Source organism: Mobula birostris, chromosome X (genome assembly GCF_030028105.1).
Source record: "Mobula birostris isolate sMobBir1 chromosome X, sMobBir1.hap1, whole genome shotgun sequence".
Classification (NCBI taxonomy): domain Eukaryota; kingdom Metazoa; phylum Chordata; class Chondrichthyes; order Myliobatiformes; family Myliobatidae; genus Mobula; species Mobula birostris.
This window is the reverse complement of record NC_092402.1, coordinates 17934309-17951451: the sequence shown is the minus strand read 5'-3', so window position 1 is coordinate 17951451 and position 17143 is coordinate 17934309. Positions and strand designations below refer to the sequence as shown.

The 17143-nt window shown below is 42.0% G+C and overlaps 1 protein-coding gene across 3 annotated transcripts in view; it reads right to left on the bottom strand.

Annotated features, from left to right (window-relative positions):
* LOC140191648 (protein AF-10-like) overlaps positions 1 to 17143 on the bottom strand; it is a 290386-nt gene that overhangs the window by 46817 nt on the left and 226426 nt on the right. For all 3 annotated transcript variants that reach the window (XM_072249244.1, XM_072249246.1, XM_072249245.1), the window contains 2 exons: positions 5408 to 5525; positions 1364 to 1436 (listed from right to left, as the gene is read on the bottom strand). In XM_072249244.1, coding sequence (XP_072105345.1) covers positions 1364 to 1436; positions 5408 to 5525 — 191 coding nt within the window. The remainder of the gene's footprint in view (positions 1 to 1363; positions 1437 to 5407; positions 5526 to 17143) is intronic.

Here is a 17143-nt window from a genome sequence, read left to right as displayed (position 1 = left end):
ATTGGGGGTAGGGTACTGACATGGATAGAAAATTGGTTGGCAGACAGGAAACAAAGAGTAGGGATTAACGGGTCCCTTTCAGAATGGCAGGCGGTGACTAGTGGGGTACCGCAACGCTCGGTGCTGGGACCGCAACTATTTACAATGTACATTAATGATTTAGATGAAGGGATTAAAAGTAACATTAGCAAATTTGCAGGGTGGCAGTGTGAAATGTGAGGAGGATGTTATAAGAATGCAGGGTGACTTGGAGAGATTGGGTGAGTGGGCAGATGCAGTTTAATGTGGATAAATGTGAGGTTATTCACTTTGGTGGCAAGAACAGGAAGGCAGATTACTATCTGAATGGTGTCAAGTTAGGAAAAGGGGAAGTACAACGAGATCTAGGTGACCTTGTTCATCAGTCACTGAAAGTATGCATGCAGGTATAGCAGGCAGTGAAGAAAGCTAATGGCATGCTGGCCTTCAGAACAAGAGGAGTTGAGTATAGGAGCAAAGAGGTCCTTCTGCAGCTGTACAGAGCCCTGGTGAGACCACACCTGGAGTATTGTGTGCAGCTTTGGTCTCCAAATTTGAGGAAGGACATTCTAGCTATTGAGGGAGTGCAGCATAGGTTCACGAGGTTAATTCCCGGGATGACGGGACTGTCATATGTTGAAAGATTGGAGTGACTGGGATTGTATACACTGGAATTTAGAAGGATGAGATGGGATCTGATTGAAACATATAAGATTATTAAGGGATTGGACACGCTAGAGGCAGGAAATATGTTCCCGATATTGGGGGAGTCCAGAACCAGAGGCCACAGTTTACGAATAAGGGGTAGGCCATTTAGAACGGAGTTGAAGAAAAACTTTTTCCACATAGAGAGTTGTGGATCTGAGGAATGCTTTGCCTCAGAGGGCAGTGGAGGCCAATTCTCTGGATGCTTTCAAGAAAGAGTTAGATAGAGCTCTTAAAGATAGTGGAGTCAAGGGATATGGGGAGAAGGCAGGAATGGGGTACTGATTGTGGATGATCAGCCAGGATCACATTGAATGGCGATGCTGGCTCGAAGGGCCCAATGGCCTACTCCTGCACCTATTGTCTATAATAAGATATACTCTGACTAGGGTTATTAAGTTGTGGACATACTATGTTGGTGCCGGAAATGTAGCCACACTTGCAGGCTACTCCCAGCACATCCTCAGTGAGTGTTGGTCTTTGACACAAATGACATATTTCACTGTATGTTTGCGATGTTCGTGTGACTAATCAAATATTGAAGCAGGATAGAAAATGGCCTAATTAATGCCCAGTGCATATGACACAGCACAAATAGAAAGGAGAGGTATGGAGAAGTAAAGTAAATTGCAATATTTACGTTGGAGAAAGACTTCCTCTGGAAGAACTGTCTCTGCAGACAAAGCTGCAATCATTGTCATCGAGGTCTGGCTCTGGAAAACAAACGGGGGGAGAATTAAAATCAGATCCTTAGTTCATATACACTGAGCAGCCAGTTTTTTAGGGACCTCCTGTATCTAATAAAGTGGCCACTGAACGTTTGTTTGGGATCTTCTGCTGCTGTAGCCCATACACTTTGAGGTTCAATGTGTTGTGCATTCAGAGATGCTCTTCTGCACACCACTGTTGTAACTTGTGGTTATTTGAGTTACTGTCACCTTCCTGTCAGCTTGAACCAGTCTGGCCATTCTCCTCTGACCTCTCTCATTAACAAGGCGTTTTTGCCCACAGAACTGCCACTCACTGGATGTTTTTGTTCGATTTTCGCACCATTCTCTGTAAACTCTAGAAACTGCTGCGCGTAAAAATCCCAGGAGTTAAACAGTTTCTGAGATACTCAAACCACCCTGACACCAACAATCATTTCATGGTCAAAGTCAATTTGATCACATTTCTTCCCCATTCTGATGTTTGGTCTGAACAACAACTGAACTCTTGACCAGGTCTGCATGCTTTTATGCAATGAGTAGCTGCCACATGATTGGCTGATTAGATATTTGCACTAATGAGCAGGTGTGCCGAATAAAGTGGGCCACTAAGTGTATCCTCGATAAATCCTGATGTCCCTGTAACCTCCTTGATCTCCGAAAACTTCCTTTGCCCACCATGGGTCACTTTACCTTCAGATGGCTCATAGAATGTCAGGATCATGCACCTTGGTAGAAGGAATAAAGGTGTGGACTATTTTCTAAATGGGGAGCAAATTCAGAAATCAGAGTTGCAAAGGGACTTGGGAGTTCTTGTACAGGATTTCCTAAAGGTTAATTTGCAGGCTGAGTTGGTGGTAACAAAGGCAAATGCAACGTTAGCATTCATTTTGAGAGGACTAAAATATAAGGATGTAATGTTGAAGCTTTATAAAGCACTGGTCAGACCGCACGTGGAGTACTGTGGGCAATTTTCGGGCCCTCATCTAATAAGGGATCTGCTGGCACTGGAGAGGGTCCAGAGGAGGTTCACGGGAATTATTCTGGAAATGAAAGGGTTAATGCTTGAGGAATGTTTGATGGCTCTGTGCCTGTACTCGCTGGAGTTTCGAAGAATGACGGGGGAATATCATTGAAACCTACCAAATATTGAAAGGCCGAGATAGAGTGGACATGCAGAGGATGTTTCCTATAGTGGAAGTGTCTAGGACCAGAGGACACAGCCTCGGAACACAAGGACGTCCCTTTAGAACAGAGATAAGGAGGAATTTCTTTGGCCAGAGGGTGTTGAATTTGTGGAATTCATTGCCACAGACTGTAGATCAGAGATGAGAAGGAATTTCTTATTATATAATATTATTTTGTTTAAATCTTTTGTTGTTTCTTGTGATATTCTTGTATTATGTGTAGTGTTACCAAGTTTTAATATTTTTTAATAGAGTTCTGAGTTGTTTTGGCTTATAAGGCTTGGGTAACTTTACCTGGATAGGTTCAGGGCTGAAGAAGGATAGTAGGCATCAGAGAGGTCTATCTACAAAATGGCCTTATATGTGGGATGCTGGTAGGGCAAGATGGAATCTAAGATAGAGAAATACCTGCGAAAGAAGTTACCACTGAAAGAGGAAAGAGTTTGTGTCGTGGTGTGTCTGACCCTAACCTGGGAGGAAATTTCACTGATTCCTGCCTAAGCCATTCCCATTTGGGTGGGATCAGGGCCATAAGCAGACAATAGAGGACCACCTACAGTTCTCCCTTTGACCATGTGAGTGTCCTGTTTCCTCCCACATCCCAAAGTTGTGCAGGTTGGTAGATTAATTGGCCACTGTAAATTGCCCCTTGCATGCAGGTGAGTGAGAAACCTGTAGGGAGTTCATGGTGTAGACTCGGTGAGTGAAGGGCCTGCTTTCATTTTGTTTGACTCTGTGTCAATTACTTTAAAAACAAAAAGCTCCAAATCAGGAAGATGAGTTTTTTTAAATGTATTTCTTGACTATTGAAATATACAATGTTTCCATGAGACCATAAGATATAGGAGCAGAATTTGGACATTTGGCCCATTACCATGGCTGATTTATTATCCCTCTCAACACCATTCTCCTGCCTTCTCCCTGTAACCTTTAACACCCTGACTAATCAAGAACCTATTCCTATGTGTGATTGTAAAACTATGAGGAGATCTTCATTTCCACATACCAACAACTCAAGGTGTACACATTTAACAAAAAACTAGACAACGGAGTGACCCATTGGGGCACCCTTTGAGAGAAGGGTAATGCAGTCTGATGTGACCAGAATGAACATTAAATTTTCCTGAATGCTATTGGTATCGCTTTGCTTTGGAAACTGAAGTAGAAATCCTCAGTTTGTTAAAGAAGAACGACGCGTAGCAAAGCAAATATTGCTGCTCCTCGCTTAATGAAGGACACTTTTAATGGCATCATTTCTGGTTTATCTGCCAGCCTTGTACCTCTCATTGTCATTCTGGAGACGTGCAGTCCTTTCATCCCCCGTCTCTTCATCTCTTCTGCTGTTTGTTGTTTGTCTCTGATCCTGGAGACGTGCATGCCTCTCCTCCTCTGTCTCTTCTTCTCTCATCTTTTTTTGTCCTGACTCTTTGAACCTGGAGTCGCGTGGCCTCGGCCTCATCTGATTCTTGTTCTCTCCCTCTCCTTGCTGCTTCCCGACAATGTTTAGTGTCATCTCTTGACCATAATGTCCCCCTTCCCTTTCCATGCGGCATAATTAGCCTGACCATTTTTTTACTCTAATGCTGGATAGAAGATACGAAGCAGTAACACCAAAGGATGCTGATTATTCTTGATGATGTGGTTGGCGCTCTCCTAAATGGATGTGATATAGTCACCGCTGTCCTTTGACTGCAGCAAAGGGTTTTATGGGTATCTCGAGGTTCGTCATTACAATAAGATTTAATTATCTTTGATTGATGGGTGGCAGTTAGATCTGTCCCAATCCTGCACATACTGATAGTGGGGATTAGCAGAATGTGGTCCCCTCGAAATAGAGCTGCCCTGCCCTTTTGCTCCAGTAGATGTCGCTGCTGAGGCTGGCTGTGCGCATGCGTCGGGCTGTTGCGTCCCGATTTCCATGATGGCGGATTGGCTCTCGGGTGAGAGAGAGCCTGTTGATTTTGGCAAATGAGCAATTGTATATGAATATATAACCCTGAACTTTGCCTGCATTCTGTAAGTTAGCGCATTTTAATTCGACTTAGCCAAAAAAATTGCCGCTGTAATGCACTGTTTGCGCTAATTGGAGGTCACAAAGAGACAAACAGACAAACAGAACATGAGAGTTTTAGTAGTATATAGACAAGCATCTACAGATGGTGGAAACATGAAATAAAAACAGGTTTTATCATATTGTGAGTTTGAAGAGATTTGATATGTCACCAAGATCTCTAGCAAATATCTACAGATGTACACTTGTACAATAGAGAGCATTCTAACTGGTTGTATCACTGTCTGGTGTGGAGGTGCGACTGCACAGGATTGGAAAAAACTACAGAAAGTTGCAAACTCAGCCAGCTCCATCATGGGTATTGGCCTCCCCAGCATTGAGAACATCTTCAAAAGGCGACGCCTCGGAAAGGTTATATCCATCACTAAGGACCCCCATCATCCAGGACATGCCCTACCATCAGGAAAGAGGTACAGGAGCCTGAAGGCACATATTCAACATTTCAGGAAGTTTCTTCCCCTCTGCCATCAGATTTCTGAATGGACACTACCTCAACATTTTTTGTTCTCTTTTGGCACTAGTTATTTAATTTTTCAAATATATTATTTTGATGTGTAACAAATTTCATTACACATGCCAGCAATATTAATCCTAATTCTGACCAACCGGAAAGAACTGCTTGAACACTCAAGCCCACAGCTCACTGCTGCTGAAGTTAACATACTTCCCAAATGCTCTCTGGACCAACATGGAGTTCAGATGAGAGAAGAACTTCCTACCTGTTTGGCCACTTTCCACAGGATTCAACAGCGAAGAAATGGATGAGCCCGGAGTAATTGGCCCTCCAAACACATTGGAAGGAGCCAGGTTGTATGATGAGCCAGGCAGGGAAAACACCTGCACAGAAAAAATCAGCACTATGACAATGAGTGAATTCACCAGGTTAACAGCATCAGTAAACCATCTCATTTTATGTTAGAAATGCAACATAGAACTTCCAATGTCTATCCTGAATTCATGGCAAGGATGTTTCTATTCATCAAAGAGTCCAGGAAAAGAAGGCACAGCCTCAGGATAGAACATAGAACAAAGAACATAGAACAGTACAGCACAACTCGGCCCACAACTCTTTAACCTACCCTAAGATCAATCTAATCCTTCCCTTCTACATAACCTTCCATTTTTCTATCATCCATGTGCCTATCAAAAGTCTCTTAAATGTCCCTAATGTACCTGTCTCGACCATCACCCCGGCAGCACGCTTGACGCACCAACCACTCTCTGTGTAAAAAACTTATCTCTGATATGCCCCCTATACTTTCCTCCAATCACCTTAAAATCATACCCCCTTGTACTAGTCATTTCTGCACTGGGAAAGAGTCTCCAGCTATTCACTCTATCATCTTGTACATCTCTATTATATTGTCTCTCATCGCTCCAAAGAGAAAAGCACTAACTCACTCAATCTATCTTCATAAGACAAGTCCTCTAATCCAGCAGCATCCTATTAAATCTCTTTTGCACCCTCTCTTATCCTAACTCAGAAGCTGCCCACACAAAGTACACAAGTGACAAAGGCATTAATGTGAGTTTTAGGAGCAGAGTTGGGACAGGCTCGGATCTGAGTGCAGCTTTTGAAGTAGGAATGGTTCAACATAATGGTAGTATGGGGTCAAAACTAGAGGTCGAAGTACAGAGGTCAGCGAGTCTGGAGATTCAAACCTGAAGGTCAAAGATCAAAGTTGGCAAGTCTGGAGGTTGAGGCCCAAAGGTTGAAACACCTGGGTTAGATTGCTTAGAGGTCAGAGGCCCGATGTTCCTGAGTCTGGGCCAGGGGTTGGAGGCTGCAGGCCAATGTCTGTGAGTATGAGATGCTGCGTCCAAGGAATGGAGGTCAGAGGTGGCTTGTCCTGGGGGTCGGAGGCATAGTTCCCTCTAAGCTGTGCGCGTCTGCGCGCGCACACACATTTTTCAACCAGCGCACGAAGGAGATTAATGTGCGCACAAAAGATTAGTTACCTAAAATAATGTAGTAGTTAATAATTATACTCATTGAAAATAATCTTTTATCTAAATGTTTCTGTTAACTAATTAGTCGGTTTTTCAAATACCACAATGCACGTAATTTACATCACCTCACCTATCCTGTTCTGGTTTGTACGGCTGCATCACGGCGGCAGCCATGTGTGGCGGACAGTGTTCATATTGTAAGGTTTACAAAGATCTGTTTCAAATCCTGTAGATAGCTTACTAAGTTTTTATTGGAAAAAATATTGATTCACTATGTTGAATTCAAAAGAAGCGAAGGGCGTGAAGTGCAAAAGAACTGTAAATTTCTTTAAAGTTGAATGGCTTAGCAAAATAGTAGAAACTGTTACCGAAAGCTCATGAGGTCATGAATGTTCAGCTACGAGAAGGATTTATGTATGATTCGGAAACTGGAGTTATCTGTTTGTATTATTGTGATGCGAAAGTTGCTGGAGAATTTGCTAGTGGAAAGAAGTGGGATGATATTTGGAAACTTGACTTTTTGAAGTGTCATTTGGCAAGTAAATCGCATTTGGACGGTGTACAAAAGCTCAGGCAACAGAACCCGTCATTCCTCGTTACGGGAGTGCTACACTTGTTACGGTTGAGTGCAGATGAGCGAGAGCGAAAACGATCAAACTCAGAGGAGATCAAAGTTGAGGTACAAGAATGGTCAGCTTTTGATTTCTCCGCAATTGCAGATTGTGACTTCACATTTGGCGATGAACAAGTTAATGCCTTATATCTAAAATATCATGAATTTCTAGCTGAAAATATTGTAATAGTTAGACAGTTTAATGATTTCAAATTTTACGTGCAAGAAAAAATTAAATCTAAACTGATTTCAAACTTTGCTCAAATGGTGGCATTTATACTTCAAAATGAACAGTTTTGCGACCTTGCACAGATGACGGACATTGGGGGAACCTTTCTTGCGTCTAGTGCGGACTGTGAACGAGGTTTTAGCCTAATGAAGCAACTTGAAAACAAGCTAAGAAACCGTTTAGGTGAACATCATTTGGATATGTTAATGAGAATCAAAAGCTATCAAGTTCTATTAGTCAAAATAGAGTTTACAAAGAATGGGTAAATGCCAAAGACAGGAGAGAGAAAAAAATAATTGAGTGACTGAAATATGATAAAAATTAAATATCTCCAACCTGATGGCATGAACATTGACTTTTCTAACTTCCGTTAATAACCCTCCTCCCCTTTGTACCCCTTCCCATACTAATTATAACTTATTTCTTTCCCCTTTTTTTCTCTCTTTTTTCTCCCTCTGTCCCTCTCACTTATAACTCCTTGCCCATCCTCTGGGGTCCCCCCCTTTCCTTCTCCCTAGGCCTCCCGTCCCATGATCCTCTCCCTTCTCCAGCCTCGTATCCTTTTTGCCAATCAACTTTCCAGCTCTTAGCTCCATCCCTCCCCCTCCTGTCTTTTCCTATCATTTCGGATCTCCCTGTCCCCTTCCACTTTCAAATCTCTTACTATCTCTTCTTTCAGTTAGTCCTGACGAAGGGTCTCAGCCCGAAACGTTGACTGTACCTCTTCCTAGAGATGTTGCCTGGCCTGCTGTGTTCACCAGCATTTTTTGTATGTGTGACTTAAATATGTATGTTATTTTGTTGTTATTCTGTGCAGTTTTATGTCAAATATTTTGTAAACCTACATAAACTGTCCCATGTGTGCATTCAGTGCGCACATACTTCTGTCACAGGAAAAAAATTTGCACAACATAAGATTTTTGCGCACACTGACTACTAAAAATTAGAGGGAACATTTGTTGGAGGCCTGTGCTGTTGTTGGTTGTGTTGTTCTGCTGAGCATTGTGGGCATGACATGCAATGAAATGTGTGGCAACAATTGTGGGCTGCCCTCAGCACATCCTTAGGCTGTGTTGGTTGTTAATGCAAACAACACATTTCACTGTATGTTTTGATGTATATGTGATAAATAAATAAATCTGAATCTCCCAGTCACACAGGCAATACTAAACTGCACAAAAAAAAACCTGGATCTTTTTCATAAACACACGAGATTGTGCAGATGCTGGAAATCCAGAGCAACACACATAAAATACTGGAAGAACTCAGCAGGTCAGGCAGCATCTGTGGAAACAAATACAGAGTTGACATTTTGGGCCAAGACCATTCATCACCTGGTACTTTTTCATTCAGATAGCAGGGAGAGGGATGGAGTTAACAGTCCATGGAATGGAGATGTCAGCAGTCATTGATGTGCAAGTTACCACTCTCTTAGACATTTGTGTAGATTCAGCACATCACCTAAGACTTTGATAAACTTTTACAGATGCACAGTGGCAAGTATCCTAACTGGTTGCATCACGGCTTGGTATGGAAACACCAATGCCCAGGAATGGAAATGTCTACAGAACATGGTGGAAACAACCCAGTCCATCACAGGCAAAACGCTCCCCACCATTGAGCATATCTACAAGGAGAGCAGCCATGAGAAAGCAATATTCATCATCAAGCGTCCCCACCATCCAGGCCATGCTCTCCTTCTCACTGCTGCCATACACAGACATCCCACCTGCAAAAACTCATTTCAGGGAGGTAGCACCATCAATTTGCGGGAGACTTCCGGGAGAGGTGGGATGTCTGCAATAGAGTAGCTCCTTAGCAGCCAGCCAGCTAGTTTAAATAACGTTCGCTACGCTAATGAACGAATGACACCTGTTAAACTCACCTCAACGTGTCTTTTACAGTCTTAACCCACCATGGGCAATAGAAAAGTCACTGTTGCAAACAGTGCAGCGAGCAACACTGTCATTATTTTTGACCCCTATTAGGCAGGGGTACATTTTAGTGTAGTCTGGGGTGATGTACGTTTTATATTTTTTTTGGAACACTCTGCCATGGCGCGCTCTTGCTCGCTCGCTCTCTCTCTCTCTCTCTCTCGTGGTCGCTCGCACGCTCTTAAGCGCTCTCGCTTGCTTTCTCTCTCTCTCTCTCGTGGTCGCTGTCGCACTCTCTCTCAAAAAAATTGATTTCCGTGATATTGTATATAATTTGCGGGCATCAGGGAGCCACTATTAATATGCGGGAGACTCCTGGAAGTTCCGGGAGAGATGGGATGTCTGCATACAGAAGCCTTAGGTCCCACACCACCAGGTTCAGGAACAGTTATTACCCCTCAACCATCAAAAAAAAAAGACCTGGGCTGCTTTAACATCATAAAAAATGGGAGAAATGAAAAAACCTTAGTGTCGGCACCTCCGTTTCTCTCAACCAATATTACAGGGAAGTAAAATAAGTTTGGAAATGGTCAAATTACATCATATGAAAATGCTGAATAAATGGCCTCCAAGCCTTTTCGAATTTAATGGAAGGATCATAAACCACACTTCTAATTTTTTCCAAATTTAAACACAACAGAGTTTGAGAGAACCAGTGAAATATAGTAGGGGGGGTTAATCTCTTTCTAATTCAGCAAAATGGATCTTCTAGCCATTAAAGTAAGAAATGCAATCATCCGACGAGCTGAAGAGGTTAAATGATTTAATTCTATCATTGGTAGCCCAAAAATAGCAGTAATTGGGTGAGGTTGTAAGTCTATATTCAAAACAGTTGAAATAATATCAAAAATGTCTTCCCAATATTTTTTCAACAAAGGACATGACCAAAACATATGAGTTAAAGAAGCTATCTCGGAAAGACATCTATCACAAATAGGATTTATATAAGAGTAATAATGAGATAATTTATCTTTGGACATATGAGCCCTATGCACTACTTTAAACTGTATCAACGCATGTATAAACAAATGAGTCATCCAATAGTTAAGCATACTTTACGTATATGGTTTCAATTTCGCAATTTTTTTGGGTTGAATCAATTGATTTTAGCAAGTCCTATTATATCTAATTTCTTTTTTCAACCTTCCACTATGGATCAAGCTTACTCTGATTGGAAAATCAAAGGTATAGTATGATTTCGTGATTTATTTTTGGATAATTGTTTTATGTCCTTTGATCAATTATCTAATAAATATAATTTACCCAGATCTCACTTTTTTAGATATCTACAGATTAGAAACTTTGTAGTTACTGTTTCTCCTAATTTTCCACATTCATATCCAATGGATATTTTGGAAAAAATTTTAGATTTGAACCTTTCTCAGAAAGGTGTTGTAGCAATTACTTATAATATAATTATGAATTTATGTCCTGATGTATCTAATAAAATTAAAACTGATTGGGACAGAGAACTTAAGATTATTATACAGATTGAAAAATGGGAAAAAATTCTTCAATTAGTTAATTCATCCTCTATATGTGCTATTTATTTATATTTTAATTGCATAATTTGTCTTCTTTTCCACATTGGTTGTTTGTCCATCTTTGTTTCTGGATAGTTTTTCATAAATTATATTGCATTTCTTTGTTTTCTGTAAATGCCTGCAAGAAAATGAATCTCAAGATAGCATATAGTGACATATACAGTCGGTCCTCCTTATCCGCGAGAGATTGGTTCTGGGACCCCTTGCAGATACCAAAAAACGCGGATTATGAAGTCACTCATTCAACCTGTCTAAATGCGGTGGACGTTAGGTCCCAGCAGAACCCCGGACCTTATTTAACCTGGCTCAGTGCGGCGGACATTAGGACCCAGCGGCGGAGCTCTGAATCCGCAGTGTTTCTGTTCATGAAAATAATCACGATCGCGATTGAAAATAAAGTGGAAATAATAAAGCGATCGGAAAGAGGAAAAACTCCATCGGTCACTGGAAAAGCGTTAGGCTACAGTTGGTCAATTTTAAAGGATAAAGTGAGAAAGGCCTTGCCCCGATCAATGCTACAATTATTACTAAGCAATGCAGTGGTTTAATTATTAGGTTTTGGGTTTTTGATCTTCCACATCAACCCGGCAGGGATGGAGAGCGTGCTCGGGAGCGGTCTGTCACTGAATCAAACTTGGGAACTTCTGTTCCTGAGCCCGGCACTGAAACATATGGTTCTTAAGTGTTTTATATGCATAGAAAGGTAAAATATATACTATATACTAAGACAAACATTTGACTAACTGATGCTAAATAATACAGGATGTACCTGTTCAGATTTACTTAGTAAGAGAACTTCTGTTTTTTTCCCGATCCCGATCCACGATAACCTACGCACATCCTCCCGTATACTTTAAATCATCTCTAGGTTACTTATAATACCGAATACAATGTAAATGCTATGTGAATAGTTGTTATACTGCATTGTTTGGGGAATAATGACAAGGAAAAAAAGTCTGTACATGCTCAAACAGCAAGTGCTGGAACAAAACTTCCGGGTTTTCTCGATTCGCCGTTTGTTGAATTCGCACATGCGGAACTCGGGGATAAGGAGGGCTGACTGATAATAAATTTACTTTTGACATTTGAGCTCTGTGGCACTGGGGGGCAGTCCCTGTGCTTTTAACCTCCACTCACTCGGCTGAGATCAGAACAAGTTTCTGGTGAAGCAGCAAAAGCAGTAAATGTTCTTTTATAGTTCATTGGGCAGTGCACAGCATACATCATCAGTTTTATAATGTGTCTTTTTCAAATTTTTTATTTGAAGTGGAAACCTGATAAAACTCTTTCTTTAACATTACATTCATGTTTAGCAGGTCCAATAAAAACCATATTTCTCTAAGCTACATAGAAAGGATACATGCTCAGTGGCCATTTTGTTAGGTGTAGGAATAGAATCTGGTGTGGTCTTCTGCTGCTGTAGCCCATCCACTTTGATGAGTTGTGCATTCAGAGATGCTCTCTGCACATCACTGATGTAACATGTGGTTATTTGAGTTACTGATATCTTCCTGTCAACTTGAACCAGTCTGGCCGTTCACCTCTGACCTCTCTCACTTTTGCCCATAGAACTGCTGCTCACTAGATTTTCTTTAGTTTTTCCACACCATTCTTCTGTAAACTCCAGAGATGTTGTGCATAAAAATCCCAGGAAATCAAATCACCCCGTCTGGTACTGACAATCATTCCACAGTCAAAGTCATTTAGATCACATTTCTTTCCCTTACTGATGTTTGGTCTGAACAACAACTGAACCTCTTGACCATGTCTGCATGCTTTTATGCATTGAGTTGCTGCCACATGATTGATTACATATTTGCTTTAACGAGCAGGTGTACAGGTGTATTTAACAAAGTGGCCAATGAGTGTAAATCTCTTTGCTGCAGCATGTAAAGGCATGAAGTGTACTGCCTGGATGCTGAGAAGTAACAGGAGAGGCCATCAAATAGAGATTTATTTCCCAACAGAACTACATATTATTTACATGCAGGCAGACTATGCTCCTTGTGTGGAGTGCTAACACTACGGGAGGGAGAACCAGGCCATCTCTTCCTTGGTCCATTCAGTTCATGCCATAGAATAGGGTATTCAAAGTATACCTACCTGCACCCAGGAGATGCCCACTTCCCAATACCACCATCGAGGACGAGGTACAGGAGCCTGAGCATTTCAGGAACAGCTTCATCCCCTTCACTGTCAGATTTCTGGATGGTCCATGAACCCAATCTCACTATTTTTGCTCTCTTTTTGCACTAATTTATTCTTAATGTATTTTTCATTGTAACTTACAGTAACTTTAAGTATTACGTATTAACTTTTTAACTGTAACGAAATCCAATTTCCCTCGGGATCAATAAAGTATGACTATGACTATTACACTGTCCTGCTGCTGCAAAACAACAAGTTTCATGACATATGTCAGTGATAATAAACTGATCTTCAATTCTGACTCTGAAACCCTTGCTTTCCATTATGTGGTGGGCCAAAAGTTCTGATTCTGTGCCTCTAAAACATGCTGGTAGGTGTACCTTGATTACCCTGGTGTAGGTAAATGCCAAAACAAAACCAAGACATTTGATTGGCACGTGGGAGAGTGTAAGTTAAAGGGTTAGAGGGAAATAAGGAGAGGGGAAATGGATCTGATGAGAGTGCTGTGCTGGGAGCTGACATGGACTCCATGTTCGGTGGAAGGAGAAGATGGTGGCGCAATGCAGCGTGCGCAGCTCTCTGGTGAAATGATATCGTATTTGTAAATAGGATGCCGTGCACAATTCTGATTTGATGGAGACAGACGCGAGAAGCACGGAGGAACATCTAGAGAAACTTCTGAAATGCCTGTTTCACTGCTGCTGCTACTGTGTGATCCCCAAAATCCTCAGCTTTGCCTGCTGCTGGCGGCCGGGGCTGGGGTCAAAGCGCTCGGCAGAGATGGTGCTCAGTGCTTGGTGTCGGAGGGCTGGTCGGAGGCTCGAAGTTTTCGTACGACTCAGTCGGACTGTGGTCGGGCATGGCAGGGAGAGTTTTCTTCCTTCTCCCGTCTGCGTGAGATGTGGGACTTTTGAGAGACTTTGAACTTTTTTACTGTGCCCATGGCCTGTTCTTCATCAAGTTATGGTTTTGCTTGCACTGTTGTAACTATGTGTTATAATTATGTGGTATTTGTCAGTTTTTCAGTCTTAGTCTGTCCTGTGTTTCTGTGATATCACACGGGAGGAATATTGTATCATTTCTTAATGCATGCATTACTACATGACAATAAAAGAGGACTGCGTGTCCTCATAATCTAATCTAATCTAATAAGAAAATAGAGATAGGAGCAGAATTAGGCCATTTGGCTCCAGCATTTTATCATATCTTCCCTCTCAACTCCAGTTTCCTGCCTTCTCCCCATAACATTTGACACCCTTACTAATCAAGAACCTATCTACTTCTGCTTTAAATATACCCAAATTCCTCTCCAGAGATGCTACCTGATCTGCTGAGTTCCTCCAGTATCTTGTATGTGTGTGTGTTGCTCAAGATTTCCAGCATCTGCAGAATCTCTTGCATTTGTGGAGATGCTCTGTTACTTGTTCGTGCTAGTTGCTTGATGTGTACAAATGGACTGTGGTATTTTACCGCATATTAACAGATCCACTTCAGGAAGTACTTCCTGGGCTATAAACGTTTTTTGTTGCAACAGCCTTATGGGACAGATGATCCAGTTTCAATTGGGATGAAGTTACTGAGCAGTGTTCTCAGTGCCAGCACAAATTACTCCGCTGAAATACCATAAACAGCTAAAGACCCAGCTTCTCCTCCTCTTGTAAATTCTTTCAGGGATACAGCTGTTCGATTATGCTGTACCAAAATCTAAGAAACCTGCACCAGGCCACTTAGCAAACTGCAGTCACACATAAGCATATGCTGCCCAGAAGCTTTTTATTTCTTTCCGCAGAGCAGCACACTTCGGCACCGTGGGGCTGCTTCCTCCATCTCTCTTTATCACTGACAATCACTTGAATTTATTGCACTATAGTGGCGATTTCATATTAAAACACTGCAAGACCATTCCATGTCACAGAGAAGTTGAACCCTACTACGATTGCCTACCAACCGTTTGGCTACTGCAAGAGAGTTGGTAGTGTAACACTTTACAGCGCCAGTAATCGGAAGATGGGCGTTCAATCCCCGCTGCCGTATGTCTTTCCCATGAACGAGTGAGTTTCTTCTGGGTTAAAGTTAGTAACTTGAAGGCATGCTGGGTGGCTCTCCCAGAATGCAAAATGAGGCATTTCACTGGATGTTTCAATGTATATGTGACAAATAAAGTTAATCTTTAAATCTAAACAATGTAAATGGTTGTTAATGATCATCGAAAATGTTAATTATACGATTTGATCAAAGTTACCTCACGGGTGAAGAAACAGAGTGACTGTGCAGTAAGGGGCGGTGTTTTGGGTCAGTGAGTAAGTGAAGGACACTTCTCTCTTCATTTCACCTCACATTACTGCCCCCGGCTAGGTGAATTGATTAGAAAATGTTTCATTTTCAACACTGAATATACATGAGGCATAAGCCATGATGCAAGGCAGTTACTGGATTCTGTGTCTCTCTGCTCCCCAGCAAGGTGAGGGTTAATAAGGCAGTGGTCCAGGTCAGGTGTGAGGTCATGTGACAATGTGGTGTTCCTGAATCACAGGTTGATGTTATACCAGCAGGTGGCACTCCTTCGCCACATGCACAGTCTCGGATGGCTGAAATACTGCGCCGCAAGATATTAAAATACTTTTGAAAACTCAGAAGCAGACTGTGAATGGAGCAGAAAAACTGCCCCGGATACTCATTGTGGGTTCTTAACTGCAGAGATGGAGATCTTTCTGTCAATGAGCCCGTGTTGGCTCCATGGACAAAGTTTTACAATTAAACCCTGGCCTCATTTTCCTCTTCCATGAGACCATAAGACATCAGAGCAGAATTAAGTAATTTGGCCTAGTGCGTCTGCTCCACCATTCCATCATGAGCACCACAGGGATGTGTACTCAGCCCCTGCTCTTCTCGCTTTACACCTATGACTGTGTGGCTAGGTACAGCTCCAACACCATATCACAAACAAGAGAAAATCTGCAAGTGCTGGAAATCCAAGCAGCACACACAAAATGCTGGAGGAACTCAGCAGGCCAGGCAGCATCTATGAAAAAGAGTGCAGTTGAGGTTGACTGCACTCTTTTCCATAGATGCTGCCTGGCCTGCTGAGTTCCTCCAGCATTTTGTGTGTGCTGCTCCAACACCATTTACAAGTTTGCTGTCGACACCACTGTTGTGGGCTGTATCAAAGGTGGTGATGAATCAGCATTCAGGAGTGAGATTGAAAACTTGGCTGAGAGTTGCAAGAATAACAACCTCTCACTCAATGTCAATAAGACCAAGGAACTGATTGTGAACTTCGGGAGAGGGTAACCAGAGGTCCGTGGGCCAGTAAACATTGGAGGATCAGAGGTGGAGTGGGGCAGTAACTTTAAATTCCTGGGTGTCACTCAAGGGATCTGTCCTGGACCCATCATATAAGTATTATTGCAAAGAAAGCACGACAGTGCCTTTACTTCCTCAGGAGCCTGCAGATGTTTGGCATGTCATCAAAAACCTTGAGAAACTTACAGAGATGTGTAGTGGAAAGTGTGCTGACTGGCTGCATTACGGCCTGGTACGGGAACACTATTATCTTTGAACGGAAAATATTACTGAAGGTGGTGAATTTGGCCCAGTACATCACGGGTAAAACCCTCCCAACCATTGAACACATCTACATGAAACACTGCCATAGAAAAGCAGCATCCATCATCAAAGATCCTCACCACCCAGACCATGCTCTTTTCTCACTGCTGCCATCAGGTAAAAGGTACAAGGGCCTCAGGACTCGCACCACCAGCTTCAAGAGCAGTTATTACCCCTCACCCATCAGGCCCCAGGACAAAAGGCGATAGCTACATTCATTTAAGGACTCTGTGATATTGTTATATTGATGGATGTTATATTGTTATTTCATGCTCATTATTTATTGCTATTTATTTATATTTGCATTTACACAGTTTAGTTTACAGTTTTTGATGTTTACAGTGACTGTTCTATAGATTTGCTAAGTATGCCCGCAAAAGAATCTTAGGGTTCTATGTGGTGACATGTATGTACTCTGATAATAAATTTTA